This window comes from Vulpes lagopus, chromosome 9 (assembly GCF_018345385.1).
Source record: "Vulpes lagopus strain Blue_001 chromosome 9, ASM1834538v1, whole genome shotgun sequence".
Taxonomy (NCBI): Eukaryota; Metazoa; Chordata; class Mammalia; order Carnivora; family Canidae; genus Vulpes; species Vulpes lagopus.
Window position 1 is genome coordinate 63,903,974 of NC_054832.1, and position 12,629 is coordinate 63,916,602.

Genomic DNA, 12,629 nt, shown 5'->3' on the forward strand with positions numbered 1-12,629 from the left:
TCATTTGCATTAGATCATCACTAAGGTACGAATAACAACATAATTTAGCCTTAGTTTGAGTTTTTCAATTACTTCCACATTCTCAACTCTCTGTGTAATCGTTCTTAAATAATTCTTTTAAACAGTAAGACAAGTGTATTATTTCACAAAACAAGAAGCCTGAACTGGAGTGGCTCTCTGGCTGCTTGATTTGGTGACTATCCCATGTCTTTAAGTTGCTTGCTTGCTTTCTTTGCCTGTCTACTTTGCTATTTCCAGTAAGCTCCCCTCATTTAAGAAGATGGCTACAGCGATGCCAAGAATTCTTTCACAGATGATATCTAGGGGAAGAAGAGCTATTTCTTCCCTTTTGTGTCTTTTCATCAAAGAAGAAAACTTTCCCTGAAGTCTCCTAGCAGACTTCCCCTCTGGTCCCATTGGCAGGCTTGAATAATTTTAATAACATTCCATTATACTTACAATTTGTCAAAGGATTTAAGTAGTTGTTTGCAAGGCTCACTCTTAACATAAAAGTTAAATCTTGCACCAGAAAAGGAAAGCCCTAGTGTCTCACATTGACAATTAAAGCCACTCATTATTTTAGATCCGGGCAGAAATCATAAGTAATTTAGGTAATTTTCACCAAAATTATCTCAGTAAAGTTCATGTACTTCAAGTGTTTAAGAATCAACTTTCATTCAGATCAGTGCCCTATTTTCTGACAATTTAATGTATTTTTCACAGATTTGGAACTTTAACCTTGACGAGAGGTATAAATGCTATGATTATCTTAATGTCAATATTATGTTTAAAAATAATCTTGCCTGAGGTAAAAGGATCTTATATGTAAAAGTCATGCATTTATGACTAGGGTCATTTACATTTCTCTTGCATTAACTCTATTTTGACATGCTTACTACTGAGCAAGGGAGAGCACAAACATGAGGTTATTATAGCCAACTTCCTTCCAGTTCCAACCTTCATTTTCTGCTGCAAACATCTAGAGGAACTAGGAGGTTCTCCAAATCATTCACTAATATGAAAAAGGACTGAAGGGCAAATGTATTAATTTACTAATGAGATTTACATGTGTAAAGTACAGATGATAGATTCTGACAGTTTAAGAGAAAATAATATCCTACATGCCCTGAATCCACACATAGGTCCATCAGCAAAATGTAAATTTTCCAAGGTAATCCTGGTTATACTGTCAAAGAGTGGCTCTTTTTTAAAAAGTTGCTTTTGATAAACTGCTATATCAGATTTAAACCATAAAGCTTTTCCCTTGAAATGGTTTTAGTTGTAGCTGCAAACTAGCAACATTAACTTGGTTCAGCAGCTTGGCGACCAGCGACCTCCAAGGATGTGCTCATTGCTGGAGAATGCCAAGCACCTTTCATAATGCAGGTCAAGGATGAAGGAAGGAGTGATAATGAGCCTAAAGGACAAATTTTAGAAATGGCCTATTTTTACAGTTGTTTGAAGAAAAAATGTTACTATTTTAATAATTATTATTAAATTTTAATTATAAAATTGCATATGCATGGTGAAAACCCAAACGGTAGAGAATGGTATACAATAAAAAATTAAAATACCACTTTCTCCACAAACCTCAAGTTTCACTCCCTAGAGGCATGCATTATAAACAGTTGCTTTTATATATACCATTTTATTTATTCATTTATCAATGGATATTTGGTTGTTTCTACCTTTTGGTTATTATGAATAATGCTGCTATGAACATTGGTGTACAAGTATTTAAATCTCTGCTTTCAATTTTTTTGGGTATATACCCTGAAGTGGAACTGCTGGATCACAGGGTAATTCTATGTTTACCTTTTTGAGGAACTGCCATACTGTTTTCCCCAGTGGCTGCACTATTTTACATTCTCACTGGCAATGATCCAAGGGTTCTAATTTCTCAATATCCTTACCAATATTTGTCATTTTGTTGCTGTTTTGAAAATAACCACTCTAATAGGTGTGAAGTGTATTTCATTGCAGCTTTGATTTGCATTTCCCTCATAGGTAGTTATTTGAGCAGCTTTTTCATGTGGTTATTGGCCACTCGTATATCTTCTTTGGAGAAATGCCTATTCATATCCTTTGTCCATTTTTGCAGAGTTGTTTGGCTTTTTCATTGCCGAGTTTAGGAGTTCTCCATATATCTTGGATTTTAATCCCTTATCTGATCTACGCTTTGCAAATATTTTCTTCCTTTCTGTGGGTATCTTTTTGCTCTCTTGACAGTTCCTTTTAATCACAATTTTTTTTATTTCAGTCAAATCCAATTTATCTATTTTTCCTTTTGTTGCCTGTGTTTTTGGTGTCAAATCCAAGAAATTATTCCTAAATCCAAAGTGATGAAACTATTGCCCTGTTTTCTTCTAAGGGTTCTATAGTTTTAGTTCTTATATTTAGGTTTTTGATCTATCTTGAGTTGATTTTTGTATGTAGTATAGGGTAAGGGGCCAACTTCATTCTTTCGCACGTAGATATCATTTTCTCAGGACCATTTGTTGAAAAGATTATCATTTCCCCATTGGATGGTCTTAGCACCCTTGTCAAAAATCAGTTGACTATATATGCAAGTGGATATTTTTAAAGCAAAATGAGAAGTTGTTCATATTATTTGCTCATATTCATATTAATATTCATTCATGTTATTATTATTATTAGTGTGGAGCCCAACATGGAGCTTCAGTTCACAACTCTGAGATCAAAACCTGAACTGAAATCAGAAGTCAGAGGCTTAAAAAAAAAAAAAAAAAAAAAAAAGAAGTCAGAGGCTTAACCAGTTGCGCCACCCAGGCGCCCCAAGTTATTTGCACTAATCAAGGTCATCTGGCAACGCTGAGTCTCTACATTGACTTTAAGAGCAAAGTTTAAAGGAGTAAATATTAAGTCATTTCCTAATGAAGTTTCCATTAGAGAGAAAGAAGAAATACAAAAGCTTCAATAGAAAAAGAGAGAGAAGAAAATCAAAGATCAAAAGTAAGGTCTAGGTTCATTACCTGCCTCCACCCTCAGCGCTGGAGATGGTGAAGTAGGAAGATATATGAGTGTTAGTTTGGAGGTGAGGTCTGAGGTAGAGACATGAATTTGGGCAATATCAGTACGTGCTTTTATCAAAAGAATTGGGAATGGATACTAGGCAGCCAAAAATTAATAAATAAACAGTGTAAAGAGACTGGAACATGTTTATATGCTGCTGGAATGGGCCATTGGTAAGGGAGAGATAGACAATGCAGAAGAGAGAGGATACTTGAAGGCACGTCTTGGAGCAGGGAAGAAGGGTCAGGACCAAGAGCCTTTAACAGGAGGAATACTTTGGGCAGTAACAGGACAGAAGAAGAAAGTGGGTACTGATGTACAGAGGGGTGCAAGCTGGATGGTGGTTTCCTATCTGGTGGCTTGTCTTTCTTTGTTCAATGGAGAAAAAAAGCATATTCCAGTTATCAATTTACTGTCTTCTCCAGATCTACCCCCACATAACCGGCTCTATGATAATGAACTTGGGCCATAAAAACATTTCTCTTTTGCCAAGCACATAATGTTAAGGTTTGTCAGTAAAGGGTATTGAAGGGAGATTGCAGGAGGAGCTGCTCCTCTTGTTTCTGGTTTGCTCCTCTCAACAGGTTCCTACAGCACACTGCGGCCGGCAGCACATAGCACCTTCCTGTGAGTGGCCTCCGCCAGCAATCCAGAGGGCAGCACTTAGCCACAAGTCTGGAGTGGCCTCCTCCAAATCTGTTCCTTACTAGGTTCTGCCTCAGGTCAGAGAGGGTGGCAGCTCTGATATGTTATTTCCATATTCTTTAAAATTTTCTTTTTCTCTTAACAGATAATCTCTTATTATGTTAATTCTTTTTTAAAAAAATTTATTTATTCATTTAGAGTGACCTCTACGCTGAACATGGGCTCAAACTCATTACCCTGAGATCAAGAGTTGCATACTCCTCCGACTGAGCCAGCCAGGCACCCCTACAGTTAAATCTTTATATTACATTTTCTTGTTTAGTATTCACCCCAAAGATACAGTTGTAGTGAAATGATGGGACACCCACACCCCAATGTTATACCAGCAATGTCCATAATAGCTAAACTGTGGAAGGAGCCAAGATGTCCTTCAACAGATGAATGGATAAAGAAGATGTGATATATATGACTCAGTCATCAGAAAGGATTAATACCTACAATCTATATCGACACGGATGGAACTGGAGGGTATTATACTGAGTGAAAAAGGCAATCAGAGAAAGACAACCATCATATGGTTTCACTCACATGTAGAATATAAGAAATAGTGAAAAGGAGCATAAGGGAAGGAGGGGAAACTGAATGGGGAACAATTACAGAGGAAGACAAACCATAAGAGACTCCTACCTCTGGGAAACAAACTGAGGGTTACTGCAGGGGAGGTGGGGGGGGGTAGCTGGGTAACGGGCACTTGAGGAGGGCACTTGATGGGATGAGCACTTGATGGGTGTTATACTATATGTTGGCAAATTGCATTTAAATTAAAAAAAACCTTTTTTTCTGCTTAAATTACTTTGTGTTCTCTTAAAGCTAGTAAGTTATAAGCTATGATGTGGGGGAGACAAAAGAGGGGGTTTGGGGAGAAATGGGCTGAAATAGTCTGGAAAAGGGGGTAAATAAATTTGAGAGACAAAAGTAGAATTTCCATCCTATTGTTTGGTTGTTTTGTAATTCATTTTACAAGTCTTCAGATATTTAGGTTGTTTAAAACACACACCTACACAGGTACACACACACAGACACAATGTGGATGTGGATGGATACTCTTCTTCTCTGTCTGCCTATGCTTTTGGAGATTTCTTTTCTTTATTTTCTTTTCCTTTCCTTTTCTTTCTTTCTATTTATTTTTGACTGCTGAGACTGCTGACTCCTTGAAAAGACCACCCAAATAACCTGTTGGTAGAACAAAGTCAAATTCATTGCTTATCACAAAATCTTCTAAGGAGGGAAGGATAAGGGAAGTAAGGGAGACTATTGCCTTGACAGTGTTGATAGCATTTTAGAAAGGGAAGGACAATGGCAGGATATTTATGAGGTTTTTGAGACTCTCGATTAGGAGGAGTCTTTTCTTTCTTTTTTTCTTTTCTTTTTTTTTTTTTTTTAAGATTATTTGAGACAGAGAGAGCGCAACTAGCTGGAGGAGCAGAGGGAGAGAATCTCCAGCAGGCTCCCTGCTGAGCATGAAGCCTAATGCAAGGCTCAGTCTCAAAACCATGAGATCATAACCTGAGCCAAAATCAAGAGTCAGAGGCTTAACCAACTGAGCCACTCAGGTGCCCCAGGATGAGTCTTTCAATGTTGAGGGGCCTTATTGGGTTTGGGCAAAATTCATGACATAATCTGTATGGACATAGCTCTGAATCTTGGATAGAAACAGTCATCTGATGAACCTGGTGGAGTGACCTGTGTCCTGAGAAGGACATATTTATTTTCATGAGGAATAACTGAATTGGTCTATGGTTGGGGGAGGGGAAGGACTTTCCAGAAGTTTGAGTTATGTAAAGTTTCTTAAACGTAACAGCCAAAGCCAAATCCATATGAGAAAAAAAATAATAAATTGTTTTTTATCAAATGGAAACTTCTATTTGAATGACACTATTAATGAAAAGACAGGTTTAGAGACTGGGATAAAATACTTGAAAATGATATCAAGTAGCAAATAAACATTTAAAAAGATACTTAATATTCTTCAGGGAAAGGCAAATTAAAAGCATGATGAAATATCGGTACACACCTATTTGAATGTCTAAAGTAAGAGGACTGATCATACCAAGTGTTACGAAGAATGTGAAACAACTAGGGGGCACCCAGATGGTTCAGTGGTTGAGCACCTGCCTTCAGCTCAGGGGTGATCCTGGGGTCCCAGCATCGGGGTCCCCGCAGGGAGTCTGCTTCTCCCTCTGCCTGTGTCTCTGCCTCTATGTGTCCCTCTAAATAAATAAAATCTTAAAAAAAAAAAAACTTTTATATAAAGAGAAATCCTTTGGTAAAGCGAGTATAACCACAATTGTTTTTGCAAGGTTTAGAGTTATACACCATGTTTCTTTGAGGCAAATATATTTTATATGAATTTCTTAGACTTTCAGTTTTTGAAGGAAGGATGTGTCTTTTACTGATTCAAGTTAATTACATGCTTTCATGTATATTCTTTCTGGCAACAGGGTCATCCACCTGTCTCGAAAGCCTATTGCTTTGCAGCCAAGACTCAGTATATAAAATGACTGAGAGAAACAAGAGAAAGGAAAAAAAAAAAAAAAACACGCAAAACACAAACATCAATAGCAAAAGTTAGAACAGGCTCCTGAACAGAGATCCGGGCCCCAGCGCTCAGCCCGGGCTCCGCCGCCAGGGCCCCGCCCCTCGCAGAGGCGGGGCAAAGGCCCGGAAGGGGCGGGGCCCGGAGCGCCCACCGCCCGGCGGAAGGAGCTGGGCTTTCTTTTGCGCGCGGCCGGCGATGGAGGAGGGTCCTCGAGGCACCGTCGCCGAGCGGGCCCGTCGCTGGGCTCTTCGAGGTGGGAGTCCTCGCGGTCTGAGTTCCCCCTGTTCGTGCCGGGAGCCCGACTCAGTGCCTCGGGCTTACTGCCCTGGGGCGCCCGGGGCCTCCGCCGCGTGGCGCGAGTGGGTCCCTGGAGGCCGCGGTCTCCTTGTCCGCCTCCCTCAGTCGACGCGGCCCCACCTAACTTCCCGGTCCTTGGCTCGGCCGCATTTTCTGAGTAACCCGACGGGAGTCTTACTCTCCCCGTAGTAGACTCCGCTTTCAGCTGTTCTAAGCCCAACGATTGATCAGGGGCCCTCGGGTTCGGGTGGTTCCGAGGCGGCGGAGGGTCCGGCGGGTGCGCTCGTTCTCCTCGCGGCCCTTCGGCGGAGCCAAGCCTGGTGCGGCCTGGACGGCTTTAGGGTCTCCTGCGGGGGTGAGCACTTACCCCTAGCAAAGGAGCATTTTATACGAGGGGGAAGGGACTGTCTCTGGGGTAAGACCAGCTTTGCGGAATGGACTGTGTTTTCGGATTGGCTTTTAAAACCGTTAACAGCCGTAACTCTTCTGGTAGGAATTAGCGTTTGTGAGTCTTCCTGTAAATACGCCCTAAGGACGTGGTGTCGAAACCCGAGAACGGTGTGTCCGGCTGCCCCGCCCGTAGGTGTTTGCCTTCTCTGGATGTGTTTGGGGACATGATTGGGACATAATACAGAAGAACCGGGTCAACAGCTGGGAGACTGGAAAACCGTTGCCAATTCCACAAGTTATTAATGGATGGATTACACCCATCGATGAGACTGGGTGTAAGCCTGTGGTTTTTTGTTGTCTCCCCCAAATATGTTACTGTTCTCTGGGCAGTTGTGATGGCCAAAAGTAGTTTATATTCGGTATTAGTCATCTTAATTTTGAGGCTTAAGGGACTTGAGTCCTATTTTTATTGGTAAAAATATTGGTAATACAGGAATTCCTGCAGCATAATAAATAGAGCCCACCAAGCCATGTAAGAACTGTGATTTTTTTATAATATGATGGCATCTCATTTCTTCCCTATCCCGTTGTCCTGCCTTCCATCCTGGGTGCCTGTCATCTGGGCATTTGTATCCAGTCTCTTAGCTTTTTGAGCTGAGTGGGATGGATGGCAGTTTTATTCCGTCCATGCCTGGGTGGCTCAGCGACTGAGCGTCTCAGGGGCTGATCCTGGAGACCCGGGATCTGAGTCCCGCATCGGGCATCGGGCTCCTTGAGAGGAGCCTGCTTCTCCCTCTGCCTGTGTCACGAATAGATGAATAAAATCTTTTTTTTTTTTTTTTTAGATGAATAAAATCTTAAACAAACACGTGTCCCTAAACATTCTTGTAGGCTTTACACAAATGGGATTATGCATGTGGTTGTCAGTAGTTCCTGTGAATCTCATTACACTGAACTCTTCCCTTTGGAATTATTCATAACCAATAGTTTGTGTTCCTAATATTGATTATGTGAAATTATTTCCAGACTTGAAAATGATAAATTGTTTTGCAAGGTCCAACATTTGATGTGTCTTCATAAATCATCTCCAGTAGCTGTCTGGTTCAATGATTTATCCTCCTGGGGTGCTGTGGGATATGATCTGTGGCCCTGGCCGTTCCCTTTGCACTACCTAAGTGTGCTTTCAGGCAACCTGGGATTTAATTCTACAAAACTGTCCAATAATGATGCCAGCATAATGTATCTGCTTTAAAACTGTATTAGATTTGCCATTGTGATGCTTTAGTTGGAAGTCTGCACACTTGTTTCTATATGTGTAACCTTTAACCTGACTCATCTCCTTGTCAAGCTCTGAGACAGAAAAGCAATGGTTAGGTACTCATTAGGACCATCATGTCTTAAAATCGATACTGCCAAGGTAAAGAACATTGTATACACCGTTTTTTCTGTCCATGCTAATAAGCCCATTTTCAGCTTGGAAGGATCATTTATGGAATTATTAGGGCCTAAACAGTCAAAAGTACTAATAGAAATGTAAAATTTGGGTTTATCTGTTTTGACTACCCCAAAAAAGTAGAATTAAGCAGAAAGTAATTTGTTCCTTAAAAAATGTGTTAACAGAAAATTGTTCCAGTATATGGCCTGGTTTTAGTAGTTTTTATTAAAAAGTTATTCTGGGAGTCAGGAAGGTCACAAATATGTTTATGGTTTCTGACAAGAAGGTGAAAAAAATCTTACTGGATCGTTCTTACATGTAAGATGCCAAACAAGCAGATTCAAGTACAAATGAGCACTCAGTATATTTTAATTTCCCTGTGCAACAGAGCCTGTGACGTGAAGATGAATGAAGGTTGTCCTGTTTTCCAGAAACCACTTAGAGGATGGCTGTGATAAAACACTAGGAGTGTAACTGCATGTAATGAGGTACCAAAAGTTAATGTTAATTGTGCTTTTTTGTGTGTATTTGTGGTACTGTTATGAAGAGCAGTACCAAAAATGTTTAAGACATTTTTTACATGGTTAAAAACTGGCACAATGATGACTTAAATTATTTTTTGCCGTTTACCCAGCTGAGGGTTTCTTTGAAGAAATAATTTTAAGACTGAGATGCCAGTAGCCTGTAATAATTATGTGAACTACTCAAGTATAATACAATTTTTTATTAAAATGAGTGAAATGTTCTTTTCAGCATATAGGTAGCTGCAGATGAATATTCTCGTCCATAACTTTTGTGATTGAAATTCTTCATTGCCTCAAGTAAGTAATTAAAATTTGTTACGCAATAACAGCTACTAATAATTCAAAAGGATCTGAAACTCAAAAGGGCTAGGGCCATTTCCTGTTAATGTTGCCTGTGTGTATCAGGAGTAAGAGTTCATTTGATTTTGACTATGGAATGATTTTCACTATTGGTTTCTGATTTTTTTTTTTTTTTTTCCTAGAGGCATGCAATTGGAAGGAAAAATGAAGAACTGGTCAAGAAGAGATGAATCGAAACATGTTGAAAATTAATATTTTATTTAACATTGATCACCTCACAATAAGTTATATAGAAAAATACATGTTTGAATACTTATAATTGCTAGGCAATAAAGTATTAATCTTTAAAATATATCAAATGTTTAAACAGTTCGATTCTTATAATTACTAGTCAGACTGTTTTTAACATATTTTAAGGATAGTATGTTCTTGTCAATAACTAGCTCATTTGTGGAATGACAGCCTTTGAGGGGGCAGTCAGCTGGGGAAACAGTCCGGTACCTCCAGTTCTCCTGCCTTTTCTTGCCTCAGGGGATTTCAGCAAACTAGATAACCATGGACGCCTCCCCTTAAGAACCTGCTACTATACCTAAGAATGAGTATTTAGAATCTCCTAACCACCTTGATGAATTATCTCTTACAAGTAAAGATTATACCTGTGACCTACAGAGTTTAAGATTAAATCTTATTTTATTCTTCGTTTTTACCTCTGAATAAAAAAAGTAATCCTGAGGTGCCTGGGTGGTATGGTTGATTGGGTATCCAACTCTTGGTTTCTGCTTGGGTTGTGAGATCAAGCCCCTTGTCAGGCTCTGCCCTGAGTGTGGAGTCAACTTAGGTTTCTCTGCTCCCCCCTCTCTTATTATCTGTCTCTCTCATGAATAAATGTTAATGGAAAAAAATTAGAAACATTAATTGCTCTGGAAAAAAAATAATCCTGATGTCAGTATAAGTATGTTACATTAAGGAAAATAGTGACTGGACAGTCTAGTCTGTCCAGGACTTGAGGATTTACAATAATTTTAAAACTGAATTCCTAACTGAAGACTTAGGTAAATCTTACTTTTCAACCCTACTGAGTCACAATATATAAATTACTTGCTTTTATCCAGGTTATAATTTCAGTATAGCAAGTACTGAATGTTATGTTAAACATACATACATACAAACAGTATGTATGTTAAACATAACAGTACAAAACCTGTATAGCCACAAAGAAGCCACAAGATAAGGTTTTAACTAGAATTACAGAACTGTAATATATAAATTGTTTTTTAAAAACTAGCTTTACTTTCTTAAAATGGAATATAGGTTTCTGGGACTAGTGAATAATCACTACTGAATGACTTGTCAAAGGTCTGTAGAGAGACCTGTCCCATCTTTATGGTTAAGTTCCATGAGGTACAGTTTCTAAAGAATCAGGGTTATTTATTTTAGAATTTCTATTAAGCCTTTGAAAAATTTAAAGGATTTGGGGATTTTACAACTTAAGTATATTTTCTTCACCATTCAGGGTAGAACTCTTCCCTCCGAAAACAGACTGGATTTGCAAATTGGTTTCTTTGCCTTTGGTAACTTGCTTATAACCAGTTAGGTTTAAAAAGCCAATTCTTGCTCCTTGATTTGACTTAAATTATTATCATTTAACTTGGCTTATAAAATATGGGAAATACCCAAGCTTTCCCTGACTTCATAATTAGGGCTTCCAAAACTATAATAGACGTAATGATACGTAATAAAATATGAAACATCCTTCAGTTTGAGGCGTCTGTTTATATAAATTGCTGTTATTTACTCAATTCATTTGTCAGGTTCTCAGGTGCAAGAAAAATGGTTTAAAATAACTTCTTTGTAGGTAAATATTCTCATTTAAAGTATTATTGCCATCTTGTGACAAATAGAGGGAATTACATAAAAGTGACCATTTTTTACATTGCTTAATTTCTAAATTCATATTGAGACCGTCTTTCGTACATTTAAGATAGCATTCTAATGCATTACTGTACATAGTAGTACCTGAAGCATTACTTCAGAGTCCCTTTTCACTGCTTAAATATGAAGAAAATACTGTCCTCCGGTTGCTTATTCATCACTAGTGAAGATAGCTGTCCCAGGTCCATATGTGGCAATAAACTGCTGGAGCTGCTGTTGGCATTGAGTCAAATAGATATCCCTCTGCTCTAAATACTCTTCATTATACAATTCAAACGGAAATACTGTACTTGGAGCAACACAAAATACAGTGGCCCCTAAGTAAAGAAGGAAACAAGTGTAAAGTCCTTGAAGTGCTAAATGTGAAACCAGTGAAACCATGTTTTCAACTAAAGTTTTAAAATTAGGTTCTGGGGATGCCTGGGTTGCTCAGCGGTTTAGCGCCTGCCTTTGGCTCCGGATGTGATCCTGGAGTCCAAGGATCGAGTCCCACATTGGGCTCCTTGCATGGACCCTGCTTCTCCCTCTGCCTCTGTCTCTGCCTCTCTGTCTCATGAATAAATAAAATCTTTAAAAAATTAAAGAATTAGGTTCTGATCTATTTAGTAGGATATTTCAATAATCATTTAAAGCTGACTTGATTTTGAGACTCGAAAGTTTCAGTACATGCACAAACTTACGAATGCCAAGAAGTATGTTGATCACATTTTAAAGTTTAGGAACTAGTGGGACACCTAGGTGGTTCAGCAGTTGAGTGTATGCCTTTGGCCCAGGACGTGATCCTAGAGTCCTGAGATCAAGTCCCACATTGGGCTCCCTGCATGGAGCCTGCTTCTCCCTCTGCCTCTCTGTGTCTCTCATGAATAAATAAAGTCTTTAAAAAAAAAACAAAAAAAGTTTAGGAGCTACAGAAACCTGTTATCTGTTGACCTAGTAATTACATTTTGAACCTGAATAGTGATGTGAAGAGGTGGAAGAAGTAGCGGAGAGAAGGTATTAGAAGGTAGGGAAACTTTTGATAAAGATTAAGTGGATGATTGAGGATAAAGACATCATTGTATGTTTCTCTATTTAAAACCATTGAAATAAAGGCAGACATAAGCCTATATTCCATAGAATAGAAAAAGCTTGGAAATGACCCCTCAAATACATGGTTAAATGATCTTTGATACGGGTGCCAAGACCAATGGGGAAACAAAGACCAGTTTACAAGTGTACTGAGAAAAGAATATCCGTACGAAAAAGAATGAAGTTGTTCCCATACCTTATAGACCTAAACGTAACTAAAACAAAATTGGGGAAATACTTCATGACATTGGATGTGGCAGTGATTTCTAGAATATTACAAGCATAGGCAACAAGAAGAAACAGGTAATTTAGACCATGTCAAAATAAAAAATGGTACATCGAATGTTACAATCAACACAGTAAAAGGCAACCCATAGAATGGGAGAAAATATTTGGAAATCATTTG

At 38.8% G+C, this 12,629-nt stretch overlaps 1 protein-coding gene, 1 long non-coding RNA gene and 1 other non-coding gene across 3 annotated transcripts in view; 2 read left to right on the top strand and 1 right to left on the bottom strand.

The window, feature by feature from the left end:
• Positions 1 to 6,409: 6,409 nt before the first annotated feature.
• On the top strand, positions 6,410 to 9,955 carry LOC121499139. Its single transcript, XR_005990018.1, has 4 exons — positions 6,410 to 6,530; positions 8,788 to 8,887; positions 9,153 to 9,220; positions 9,406 to 9,955. It is a non-coding gene; the product is annotated as an uncharacterized LOC121499139 (long non-coding RNA).
• On the top strand, positions 8,990 to 9,078 carry LOC121499204. Its single transcript, XR_005990048.1, has one exon. It is a non-coding gene; the product is annotated as a small nucleolar RNA SNORD87 (small nucleolar RNA).
• A 1,350-nt stretch (positions 9,956 to 11,305) lies between the features above and the next one.
• The window catches only part of MCMDC2 (minichromosome maintenance domain containing 2), a 34,480-nt gene continuing 33,156 nt past the window's right edge, over positions 11,306 to 12,629 (bottom strand). Inside the window, exon 14 of the mRNA XM_041769684.1 lies at positions 11,306 to 11,472. Within this exon, the coding sequence (XP_041625618.1) occupies positions 11,306 to 11,472 (167 nt within the window). The remainder of the gene's footprint in view (positions 11,473 to 12,629) is intronic.